The 13,626-nt window shown below is 36.9% G+C and overlaps 2 protein-coding genes across 2 annotated transcripts in view; one reads left to right on the forward strand and one right to left on the reverse strand.

The window, feature by feature from the left end:
- The window catches only part of LOC134673623 (probable Rho GTPase-activating protein CG5521), a 66,534-nt gene that overhangs the window by 39,757 nt on the left and 13,151 nt on the right, over positions 1-13,626 (forward strand). Inside the window, exons 24-28 of the mRNA XM_063531622.1 lie at positions 4,593-4,751; positions 5,324-5,546; positions 6,098-6,236; positions 6,549-6,657; positions 6,826-6,986. Coding sequence (XP_063387692.1) covers positions 4,593-4,751; positions 5,324-5,546; positions 6,098-6,236; positions 6,549-6,657; positions 6,826-6,986 — 791 coding nt within the window. The remainder of the gene's footprint in view (positions 1-4,592; positions 4,752-5,323; positions 5,547-6,097; positions 6,237-6,548; positions 6,658-6,825; positions 6,987-13,626) is intronic.
- LOC134673170 (larval cuticle protein 65Ag1-like) lies at positions 762-3,018 on the reverse strand. Its single transcript, XM_063531125.1, has 3 exons — positions 2,941-3,018; positions 2,079-2,200; positions 762-1,005 (listed from the first exon to the last, which is right to left on the reverse strand). The coding sequence occupies exons 1-3, from the start codon at positions 2,950-2,952 to the stop codon at positions 771-773; spliced, it is 369 nt and encodes a 122-aa protein (XP_063387195.1). The 5' UTR covers positions 2,953-3,018; the 3' UTR covers positions 762-770.

Genomic DNA, 13,626 nt, shown 5'->3' on the forward strand with positions numbered 1-13,626 from the left:
CTTACAATTTCATCACCATCGATTTTGTAGGAAAAACATTTATATTTTTATTTCTTCTACACTAATGTGCGTGTATCGGAGTAATGAGTATTTTTGGATAAGCATCATATAGGAATACCGAAGGCGAACAGTATTGTAACATATTATAGGTGCAAATTTAACCCCTACCATATGCGGTAACAAGTATGTCAAACGTAAATATTTATTTGACTGTTACGTTTCGTACGTACTGTACAAGCGTTTAGTTTACACTATCTACTTTAGGTATTTTTTCGCCTACAATATGCCACAGCGATATTCTGGTACCATCCTAGTCCGTTTTTTTAGCATTAGAAAGAAGGTAAGCGATCTTGACATGTCTGTTAATTGAAAAACGCTTTTTTAAATCAGTAACTATTACTTATGAAAGCAGAAGAATATAAATGATCGTATTAGATTCATAATTGTTACATATTTGCCGTAACTTATTTTTAAAATGTGTGTTTTCAATTAAAATACACATCAAGATTGTTTACCTTATTTCTAATGCTAAAAAACGAACTATAGACAGAGTTATCTCATTATTCGTGAACCATGCTGCAACGAGATAAACCCCACCAATGGACCAATGGTCAGTTTAGGGCTGATTTAGACGGCGCGCGAACTCGCTTGCGATTTAAGTTACATTGCGGACTGTTGGCTACGTCCAATTCAACAGACAAATCAAAACCCGCAATGTAATGAAACTCGCATTCTTGCATCGTCTAAATGAGCCCTTAGTCTGTTAGTGTTTATTGCTGGTACTGCTGGTACTGTTGTCCCTGCTGCCCCTGCTGCCCCTGCCCTTGGTCGACGTGCTCCTGCGGCTGGAACCCATTCTCATCGGCGGTGTAAGTGACGGTGTACACCACGCCGTCTGGCGCAGTGTACTTGTAGCTGCCCTGCACCTCTATGGCCTTGTGGTCCTCGCTGATCTGCTTCAGCGTGCCCTGCTCCTGGCGGGAGGTGCCGTCGCTTGTCTCAAACCTGGAAACGAAGTATCAATATATACCCTGGCGAATTCGCTTAGCGCGGACAGCGAAATTGAAATTTAATAAATTGATTGAAAGTTAAAATTCCAACAACACAAAATTATGCAAGTTTTTAATGAATTTTTAATTTTATTTAGAAACATTCAGGTAGGTACTATCATTAGTGTCAATGCTGTATAGAAACCGAAAATAAAAGAGCTAAAGAGCCAATTTTGTCCTAAGAATCCCTTAATTTTCTGAACACCGCAAACTATATCTTAATAATATTATGATCGTGAAAGTTTGAGGCAACGTTTGTGCCCTTTATAGTAAATCTGCTTGCATGTTTTGGATTAAATTGGACGAGATACTTGTGCCAAATTTCATTCAAACCTGGGATCGAACCAAGGACATTCTGATTTTATCCATGAATTCTCATCCCCTAAGAGGTGGAATGGGGTTTAAATTTAGGGTATCGTCTTGGGTCGTCCCATTCGTTTTTCGTCAAATGCTTAAATTAGTCCTATTCTGCTTTTGTCACTCATTCTACATTCGTTCCAATCGTCGGTGGCTTTCAAAGTAGAATGAGCGACGAAAGCAGAATAGGACTAATTTAAGAACTTGACGAAAAACGAATGGGACGACGCAAGACGATACAAAATTTAGCACAGAAGTACTAAAAGGGATAAAGGCCATGGTAATTTAATTTAAACGGACTTTGCCGCGGGCAAAAGCTAGAACCAAAGAGAATAGAGTGTATTGAGGCGGATTGTCAAAGTAAATTATATATGAAGCCACTACACACTGTAGGCCAAAGGTATGGTGCAATGTTTTCGAGCGATGGCGCTATAACCTTCAGCCTACTCTCGAGTAGATATATAGGCTTTAATATTAATATTTAACAAGTTAACACATATCAGTGGAAGAATAAGGATCAAAGTCAAATGGCGTTCTAACAGTTTTAACCTTCTGTCGAAAGATGGCAGTAAATGTACTGTAGCTACATAATTTACCATGACATTAACTCTCTATTGCAAATTCTCTTTGCTAGAACTAAACAGTTACAAGTACAGGTATATCGAAACTTACTCGAAGTGGTATCCTTCGGGACCTACGATGGAGTCCTGCTTGAGGATCTCCACAGGAGGCTGTTGGTCTTGGTGTTGCGGCGCTGCTAGAGCCACAGCGAACAGGGCGAGGGCGACGATTGCCTGAAATTACATCCATAACCCGTGTTATAATATATTCAGGTCTACAAAATAAAGTAAGGTGTATGTTCCACAGAAAAGTTTTTTTTTTATCATGACACATTGTTTAGCCGCTCCTGGGGCCAGTAACAATTTGAGGTATGAGTGGGAGCATTGAGCCTGAAGGGCCGCGATCCTGCCAAGTAAGAAAGGAATGAGAAAGAGTGAAGAGTAAAAGATGGTAAAGAGAAGAATAGAGAAGAGAAGTTAATATTATGTAGATATCAAAAAGAACTAGTGACGCTATATAATCTTAAATTTGTTGTTATGTGAAACAGAACAGTAGGACGTAAATGAGAGAATTAAAACTCTGAAATAATAAGTAGGTGCTTAATTAACTGCTTTATAAGTCCTGACCCGATGCAACGATGAAATCACAAAATTGTATTTAGTACAAAATAACTTTGTGTTATCCAACATTAGCTGAAAATCGTCGTGAATGTCGTGCTGTGAGAAGAGCGTATGTGGGGCGCCCGGGCGGGAAACGTCCGTCTGGGCGTCCCAGATACCGCTGGAGTGACGAAGCCCAAAAATACCTGTCCGCCCTCGGAATACCCAACTGGCGCGAAGTGGCGCAGAATAGGGCAGAGTGGCGCTCTCTTGTGTCAGAGGCCAAGATCCTTTTTGGGTCACTGGGCCAGTGATGTATGTATGTATCCAACATTAGCATAACAATATTAAGAAATAAATATGCTGTAACTTACGTATTTATGCATTTTGAATTTAAAAACTTGTTTTACTAAACAGTAAACTACCACTACTCTATCTGTTTGCAAACTGTGCATATTCCTACCGATTCCTCGTTTATAAATGCAATAATATCGATGTCAAAATCGCGTGTAATATGGTGCCATAGACAACCACACACAGACTACGCGTCATATAACGTTTACATAGACCGGGAGGTCATCAAAGGTGGACTTTCTTCACTGAGTCTATGTAGGCTCAAGCCGGGCGGTCTGCACACATACGTTTCATTCTTTCAAGGTGACAGATTTATCCAGCCCTCACCAACATCATTACTTTTGAAATACTTTGTACAGTTTTATCCTAGATCATTTTATACTACAATAAACCTATATTTATTAATAGCACTCGATCTGATATTATCATACACGGGATTTTTTGGCGTGAATATGTTTTACACTAGCCTAACAAATAGGTAAAAACTGTAAAGAAAGAAACTATTTGAACATTTCTAAGCCCGTTTGGAGCTTACTACCTATTTTTTATTCATAGTTTGGCATCTATTTTACAATAAACAAAGTTATAAACACACGAAATCATTCCCGCACCCAAAAATTCAGGGTATATATTAGTAATTTAAATAAGTATACTCGTTAATAAGCACGCAACAGAAATACGCGACCGCCCTCTCATACTGAATTAGCAATCGCAGTGTTACTATCAATAATCTTGTATGCTCCGTCTAGTGTGTAGGTGATCTGTGTATGGTGCTAATGAATGAAGACGTATGGCCCACAAACGTAGTGCTAAAACTTTCTTACATAACGATTGTACGGCCGACGTCAAAGATATGTTTACATTTTTCGCCTTATTACAAAGGGGTAAGGTGCAAAAATGTAAACATATTTTCGATGTCGATTGTACATCCTTCAGTCATTGTTTAGCGTTGGCTTGCCAGCTGGGCGCAGCTTTTCGCAATTATGTTGTGATATTCTTCGAATGAGACCTTAGATGGAAAGTTTAATAACTTATTTTATATGTTTTACCTACTTCTGTTATAAAAGTTTTATAATATCAAATGTGAATATCTGAAGTGATGTGATGTACCTAATGTACAGATAGCTCCCACGTTTTAGAATAATAATAATTTTGTATCTAGTGTAGTCCTTAAGTATATTACATATTTCATCATCTCAGCCATAAGACGTCCACTGCTGAACATAGGCCTCCCCCTTGGACCTCCACTCGTACCGGTTGGAAGCGATCCGCATCCAGCGTCTTCCGGCGGCCTTAACAAGGTCGTCCGTCCATCTTGTGGGTGGACGTCCTACGCTGCTACGTTTACATATTTATTATTCGTATAATCAAACCAACCTTAACCTTTTGGACGCCAATGACCGATATATTCGCACCGCAGGTCCAACGCCAGAGACGGATTAATCAGTCACAGGCCACAGAGCAACATAGACCTACGTGCATATGCATAAAGTCCAATTTCAGTTTTGACACTTCGGTTTGTTCGTGGCGTCAGAGTGACAGTTTTTGTGTTCGACACAGCGTCGAAAAGGTTAATTAAAGTTGAGCTTCGAATATGTTTTAGATCATGTCTCTCAAGACATGTAGTCGAATATCTATCCAATGGAAAATAATTTATATAATTTGTTCTCAGGTGCTATACGCTGTGATGCGAGGAACGAACACAGAAATAGAAGGTTTATCATTACCCGTGGACGAGGACTTTGACCCCAACATCCAGCCCGGCCAAGACAATCTAGGCCAGAAAACTGCTCCTGCTTCCACCATAGACGTGAAACTATGGGCACAGACGGTGAGCATTCACACTCGTATCATATCATATGTTTTTCACCCCAAAAAACACTTTTCTAAAAATCCTAATTTTCCAGTCTATTTTTTTACTTTCATACATGAAAATACTGCCCATGAAAATTTTGACCAGTTTAATATTATTGTGTCATATCCATAACAATTGAAATCTTCTTATCACTGGAGTGTGATTTTCTTCGTAAGTGCCGCAGTGACGGCAGTGACCTTTGACGATAGAGTGCTAACTTTCACATTTTAAATAATCTCTAAATATAGAGATTGTAACTGAGATTGATTGTACATCTAACCTATTGATTAAAAAAAAAAATTTTTTTTTTACGTATGCCACCTTTTTAATTGAATGGCACCTACCAACAACCTACCTACCTACCTACCTACCTACCCTGTTCCTGTTGTGTGTGTGACCTGTTCTGTTGACAGGTCTACCTGTATGTAGACCTGTCAACAGAATTTGATTTTTAATATTCGCAATAATTATAATTTACGAAAACTTTGGGTTATGCTTTCTTTACACAGCGAATAAAAACTGTATTTTTTTTTGTTTTTTTCCCTAAGATCTGCACGCAGCTAGTCCTGTTCCTCGGCCACTGGCCTCTGTGGAGCAGCTGCCAGCTCTCTTGCGGCGTGGGCGAGCAGCACGACAGCTCGCCGTCGCTGGGGTCCGAGCTGGGCGCCGCCGTGCTGTCCGCGCCGCACATCCAGCTGCTGCGGCTCAGCGACGCTACGCTCGCCTCGCTGGTCGAGCTGCCGGCGCTGCCCCCGCCGCCGCCCGCGCCCGGTCAGTATACAGCCTTACCCCCATATTCATAAACGTTTACTAAAGTTAACTTACTAACTTTAGTAAACGTTTATGAATAAGCGGGTTAGATTACAAGAGGCCCTACAGCTAACTTATAGAATAATTATCTGTAGTAAATTGTGTCGCTTAACTTCAAATTCGAGTAAATCCATTCGACCCTATTACCTTTTCTTACTACCAAAAATCCCATAATCTAACAGATGGATTTACCCGAGTTTTTATATGCCAATTGCTAAAATGACAGTGGGGCTTAGGAAGTTGGGTAGTTATCCAAATAAACTGTTATTTTAGTATGTGGAATATACTAGTAAAATCAGTTCCTTTTTTTTAACTGGATACGATTAGCCAATATGATATATTAATATAACACAGGTAAAGTTACGTCACGGTCAATTTACCTACTCTTTTTGATTCCATCTTGTTCAGTAAATAAAAATGGTGTCGAAAAATAAAATTTTCTGGTGCTTTATTTCTTGCATCCTTATTCGGAAGTTAAATCATTTATTGAATCTATTTTTTTCCTTGTTCAGGTCTAGCGACATCAGATCGGCAGGTGCGCGTTCTGCTCCGCGACATCGCGGGGAAAGCGTGCTGGGACGCCTCGGCGTTGTACTACGATCCCTCCTACTGCGCGGAGCAGGAACCCGAACCGTTGGCTTTGCCAGAGAGGTAAATACTTCTTCTATCTTGAATTAACTATATAACTATTATAAGACAGTAAGCTGGTACATTCGAACACCGCCGGCGAACGGTGGAGACGGTTCGAACTGGTAAGTCTTGCATTGAGTTAGCCGTAGCACAGCAAGTTTTTCTAAATTCACCATTTGTCTTATTAAATCATAGTGAATCGTACTGGTACCAAAACAAGGTTGATTCTTCATTATTTTTTGCAATTAGTGCTTGAAATTTGATTGTTACCTGACGAAATGTCAAAGTGATTAGTTTATCGGTATTGTAAATAACTACAATGTCCTTTCACAGCGTGGAGAGTCCGCGGGACAACACGTTGTCATCATTGCCGCCGCCGTTACCGCCAGATCTGCTGCCGGACTACCAAAACTGTCCGCCAGATAAACACCAGTTGGATCATGTATGTAAAATAGCTTTACTTGCACTGTTTTGGGTCATCTTTGTTTTACAAGCGAATCAGTTAAGGCTCAAACCAATTTTTCAATTAAACGTAAGCATTTAGTGATCTAACTTTTGAATTTGTATCAAGCAAATATGAATTGAAGCCAGTTTGTAATTTTTACATCAGGTGCTGGCGTACATCGGTCACACATCGCCAGAGGTAGTAGACGGCCGAAGGTTGGACGAGGCCGGTCCTTCTCCGCTGCCTCCAGGAGCCGAAGACGAACTGGTGGCCGCGCTGGTCGCGCACCGGAACGCTGAGCGGCACTACCTCGCCTCTAGAGACAGGTTCGTTACAATTTGGTGCCGTGACCAGGATACTTGACTTCGGTCGTGCGTATACTGACGAAAGCTGGATGAAGCCGGATCTTCTCCGCTGCCTCCAGGAGCCGAAGACGAACTGGTGGCCGCGCTGGTCGCCCACCGGAACGTCGAGCGGCACTACCTCGCCTGAGGTAGGTAGGTTACAATTTGGTGTCGTGACCAGGATACTGTTACTGACTATATACAGGGTGGAAAGGCACGACGATCCTTCCCGGAAGTATTAGGTCGTTTAAGACTGCATCGAGCAAAATCAGCGAAAAAGGCAGTCACCGTTTAGTCGCTAGCGTTCACATCTCTTGATAAAAAAAATTATAATAAATGTCATTATTATCCCAAAGAGTGTGTTTACAACGAATCACCCTTGAAAATCTGAAATATTTTACAATATAATAAATACACCTATGCAAAGTTGTACCTAAAACGAGATGAACGAGTGTCAGCGTTTAGTAAAATTTGTATAAAAAAATCGATGCTCATGCTATAAAATCGAGTGATTTCGAAAGCCAGATAACTGGACTACAACGAATCAGGCTTTTCCTATTTTTCCTCTTAAAGGCTACAGAGAAATCCAATCGTAAACGTAAACTTTCGTAAAATTTCCATACATCCGCCATATCTGTCAAATTCTCCTTTCAATCAGATGCCCGCTGGGCTTGGTTCAAAGCGGACGCGTACCAGGATCTCCCAGTTTGACAGTTTGAAATTCATATCCGTATACGAATGATGATACCAGTGAAAAACTGTGTTCAAAATAAATAGGGTAAATAAATAACGTCACACGGAGATCTAGAGTCATAAAAATTTCGACATCTTTTTATTCACAAGTCATAATACTTAAAAAATATAACAAATTATTTAATAAAATATATGAATACAACCAAATCAGTGTAATTAGCTTCTTCCTAATTCTCTTAAAATGAAAAAAGTTTGAAGATTTGTTATTTCTTATTGGAATAAATTTTCATTGTGCTGGTATTCATATTACATCATTTTAAAAACATATATGACATAATGTCAATATACTAGATAAACAATTTATCAACAAAATTCTTCACATTTTAGCCTAAGCAATATAAATTATTAAAATTTTATTTATGAAGACGGAGCAATGTTGTTCACATAATTTCAGCAATAAAATTCTTAGTTTCAACTAGTTCTGTTGCTATTCTAAGAGCTATCACGAGCTCTGAAAGTTAATTCAATGATATATCATCAAGAAATTGAAATCAAGACTCGACCTGCAGTCTCAGCGAGTTTTTGTGGCTATATTATCAGTTGAAAGAACGATATTTAAAGCCAATACCAGCAGTGGTCTGTTTTACGAGTACCTATATTGGTTTCATGTGACGATGTTTATATAAATGTATCTATCAAACAACAACTGTGCTTTTATTTCATTGATATTCGGTGCAAAACGATAACTCAGTAACGAAATAAAATTATGACAAATGCCTTTGGTTTTTTTCAGTGAACGTTTATGTTTATGAGGTCGTTTATAGGTTTTAAGGTCTTATGGCTTATCAGCGTGGCTTTGGCCTTTGGACATTTTTGTAATGCTTTGTAATAAGATAGGTGAGGTATCTACTTATATCCCTAATTGTAATAACCTTTTTTGAAATGAATTACAATTTAATTATTTAAATAAAAAAGTGGTCCACAATAATATACATCCGTTCGGTCCGCTAAAATAATATAAGTGCCCTTCATAATATTAAGTAGGTATATTTAAGATTAACAATCAGTAAACATCATTAATTACAAATTGGGTGAGATATTTCCGACATAAAACCTAAAGGTAAAAGTACAATTTGCCAAGTAAACTGTCAATCTACATTAATTATTATAATAGATAGACTCTTAGAGGTCAGCTTACTGAAGATTATGAACAACATATAGGTACTTTCTAAATAAAATACAATTTGTTTTTCCATGACTCATGTAGGCCTTATTTTACTAGACCATTTAAATTAAAGATGAAATTAATTCATGATAAAAGGTAATAAGGCCCGGTAATATTCTCTGTTATTCTTGAACTTGTACTATGACTCAGACACTGACACTGACAGTGCAAGTAACAAGGCCCGGCTCCGAACCAACATGGTATGGTTTTTTTATAAAACGTGTATTTTTCAAAAGCGCCGGAATATTATTATAACTATTTTGGTATATGAAGAAACATGAACAAATGAGAAATCTATATTGAATTGAATTGGTAATAATATCCTGATTATTTATAAAACTATTTCAGTTAAAATAAAGGTGGGCCTTATATGCCTCTCCTAACCCTATTCGTTCACATTTAGATCCTATAGCTATATTTGGTCACTTTGGCCGTCACTATCTATTTGATACCGATTGTACTAACAATTAAAAGTACAGCTCATATGTACTTTTTCCTGTACTGAAACTTATAAGGTATGCCCACCAAATACGCTCATAAGAACGATATATTCGATAGATATAGGCTATGAACTATCTAATGATATACAGGGTGTAATCGTTAAGTGTAGCCAGGCTATAATTCCGTAAATATAACAGATATCAGAAAACTTCAAATTGATATCAAAAGTGCGTTACCCAATGAGTAAAATTACATTAATAACTTTTTTTAAATAAAAACAGAAATATCCCAGACATTAACTCTACTCTAAGACATTAACTCACAAACCCTCCCATACATGTAGTACGACGACTCACCCTTCAAAGGACGTTGGTGTCGTAAGAGATAAAACTGCTTGAGATTCATTATTTGCGATGATAAACTGTAATAAAATAATAAAACTACCGTTTATGAAATAATAGATTTATTATTAAAATAATAAAACTACCGTTTATGAAATAATAGATTTATTATTTCATAAACGGTAGTTTTATTATTTTATTACAGTGAGGGGTGAGTCGTCGTACTAAATGTATGGGAGGGTTTGACGTTAATGTTTGGGATATTTCTGCTTTTATTTAAAAAAGTTATTAGGAATCATCCATTAATTACTAGCTCAATAGTGGGACCGGATTTTTGCACTAAAAGTTTTGATAATTCTAAAGTTGAAAAAGTGATACTTATCTCATATGGGACATATTTTTAAGCATATTTGCAGTATACGATGAAAAGTTAGAACGAGCGTTAGATATAAATTAGGTATTTATATATTTTTAGTAATGATTTTTTAATATTGAATTAAAGTGCAATGTTTAAGTTCCATTGTTAATAATATGTATGACGCTTTATAATGTAAAATTATTAGAAATTTTTTTAACGTGCTTCTTTGTCAAACTACAATTAGCTTATTATTTTGTCGATATTGAATTAAAGTTTAATAAATCCACAACAACATATCTAAATTTTAAAGTTAATAGGCAAGCTAAAAAATTAGAAGAATAAGATATATGCTTTAGAATTAATATACGTTTTTTGTCCTATAATATCTAATATTGAATTAGAGTCTGTAAAAATAAGTCTATTACTATAAAATAATATACGCAGCCATATTATGGAAAGTAAGAAATTTCTGTGTGTAGCTTGCATTGTAATAGTAAAATCTAGTTAAAAAGGCGCGAAATTCATACATACGCCGCGCTGGTCCGTCAGTCGCCGGCGCGGCGGTCGAGAGCCTATCATAGCCTACCTATACCTCGCCCCTCGCCCCACCTCCCGCTCAGTAACACTGTCTGTCTTTTCTTATCATTCATTTGTTGGTTTACCGTGCACATATATAAATTAGATGCGGACATTACGTGAAATTAATATATTTTTTGACGTAAAAATACCTACATCTGGTCAATCAGATCTTGTCAGAGGCGGCAAATTTGAAAAATGTATTCGCGAAGGGATATCGTCCCATAGAAAATTTGAATTTCGCGCCTTTTTTTAGTGAGAAGATTTGCTTGACCAGCTATATTTCATTATCTTGACTAATATTGTAATAAAAATTTATAAGATATTCACAACTATTTTGTACTATACATAGTTTGTCAAAGGACTGTCTCATTTCAAACATAGACAAAGAGAATCATCATACTATCTTTCACTTACACTAGTACTAGCACCCAAAAGAAAAGGATGAATATAGTTTTTTGTTTTTATTTACTGGCAAATTGGTTTGACCAACTATACCTATTTCTGGTTCCTATTGTCATGTCCTGTCCTGTTCAACGTCAATATCATTATTTGTATATTATAAACCAACTGCTCAATATTACACGGTATACATCCTGAATATACAATAAGGTAAGTGGCCTCACTTACCTTATTGTATATTCCGTGTGGGCCGTATATGCCTATATACAGCCCACCTTAAATTAAAATGGTTTTTTTTTAATGAACAGGATATGAAGTATGAAAAACTCACTCAAATAGGTATCTCATTTATTTAAGTTTCTTAATTATACCAAAATAGTTATAAAAATATTACGATACTCTTGGAATATATACCTTTTATAAAAGTCCTATTATGGGCCTTATTGAACACTAGCAGTGTATTACTTAATCCCGTAAAAAAGAATCATTTTGACAGTAGGTAATAACAGATTTTATTGTTTTTAACTTAAGAGTTATACATATACAAATAACAATATTTGATACTTCATATCAGGAGGATTTATTTATAATAAGTGAAAATAATTACTTTGGGCCTTAATAACTAAAGATATAAAAATTGTCTAGTTTACGCGAAAATAGTGGGTAACTAAACATAAATCTTTATTAGTTACAGTAGTATCATCTTTTAACATCCGGGGACACGGAAGTGCCCCCGCCAAGACGAGCAAAGCGCAAGGGCACTATCTACCTTTTCTCGAAGCGCTTTGTCGTTTTTTGGAACCCTCATAACTTGGGGTTGGATTATACCAGATAAACAAAGTTCTCGGACTTATAAGCATATCAATTGCATAGCTCTTTTACTTTAGATTTTATTCATATCTAAAAACTTCGATTTCGTCACTGACTCACTCACTTGAAGATCATCAATACCGTTTACTTCCTGAAGTCCTCTAAGAAGCTGAAATTTGGTATGTAAGATAGTTTTAGTACACAAACAACAAATAAATTCAAAAACTTGAAATTTTTTATCCCTAAGGGGACGAAGAGGGGGTTTAATTTTGTATGGGGAATCAATAATCGCTGAACCGATTTATTTGAAATTTGGTATGTAGATAGGTATTGGTATGGGGAAGGATATAGAATAGATTTCAACCTCAAAGTTTACCCTTACGGGGTGAAGGCAGATTTCAACCCCAAAGTTTACCCTTACGGAGTGAAGGGTTTATATGGGGAATCAGTAAGAAGGGCATCGTGTAACAGATGCTCCCAGATACTTATTTCAGGATTTTTAATAGTAAATCACCCCAACCCTTTAAATTAGGGGATGGCAGATTGTCATAAGCAACTTACAAAAAGAAGTGAAATCCCACCAAAACCATTTTTATGTAAAATGTTGCCCAAACGAAACCATAAGGCTCGCACGGTCAAAAAGTTATCAGATCTCTTGCCAAGCTTCTAACTCTACAAGCCCTCTAACTTTACTAGCTCTACACCAAAAGTATGTGGCTTGGCCGTTTCGTTTCTACAAGAACTATTGTAACATGTAAGTATAATACAAAAACCGCCCAAATGCGAGTCGGACTCGCGTTCCAAGGGTTCCGTACATTACACAATTTTTAACAATATATTTTTTTTAGAGAAAAGTGAGTAAAATGCCATTAAAAAACCCGTAGGGATCGGAAAACTAGGTACTTAAGTCCGACTCACGCTTGACTGCACATTTCTAATAGGTTTTCCTGTCATCTATAGGAAAAGAGCTAATATGTGTATTTTTTTCATAATTTTAGACCCAGTAGTTTCGGAGATAAGGGGGGAGGGGGGAATGGTCATTTTTTGTATTTTAAATAACTTCGAAACTTTTTTTTTTTAAATTATAATATATCTGCGAATCTCAGATATAAAATATATCTGAGATTCTCACAATGAGCCCCTTCATTTGATATATAACAAGATATAGTGTTTTTTCTTCTATTTATCATTCATCTCAAAAGTGACCCCTTTATTTGAATTTCTGTTATTTACTTTACATGTATGTCCTTGAGTTATAGACTTACATGTGTATACCAAATTTCAACTTATTGGTGCAGTAGTTTCGGAGCAAATAGGCTGTGACAGACGGATAGCCAGACACACGAGTGATCCTATAAGGGTTCAGTATTTTTCCTTTTGAGGTACGGAACCCTAAAAATAATGAATTTAATAAATTTTTCACCTTATGCCCATGTGGCGGTAGCGAAACAGCCAAGCCACATATTTTGACTAAGGTGTAGAGTTAGTGAAGTTAGGGCTTGTAGAGTTTGAAGCTTGGCTCGACAAGAGATCTGACTACTTTTTGACAGTGCGAGTCTTATGGTTTCGGGTTTCGTCTTAGCAACTATTTACATGAAAATGTGTTTGGCGGGATCATTTTTTACAGTATAAATATTTATTCGTAACAGTAAGTATTATATTTTAACATAATTATTACAGTACATCTGGTGCTACATTACGACACCGGTGCTATAATAAGCACATTAAAACACTCCCTTTGGCCGTGTTTTAAAATTCGTCACTCGTTGCAATATA

The sequence above is a fragment of the Cydia fagiglandana genome, chromosome 18, assembly GCF_963556715.1.
Source record: "Cydia fagiglandana chromosome 18, ilCydFagi1.1, whole genome shotgun sequence".
Lineage (NCBI taxonomy): Eukaryota > Metazoa > Arthropoda > Insecta > Lepidoptera > Tortricidae > Cydia > Cydia fagiglandana.

Excerpts from the sequence above, each read along its gene's own strand:
- LOC134673170 (XM_063531125.1), bottom strand. Across the intron at positions 1,006-2,078 it reads CCCGAAGGATACCACTTCGA|GTTTGAGACAAGCGACGGCA; the intron begins GTAAGTTTCGAT and ends CTTCGTTTCCAG.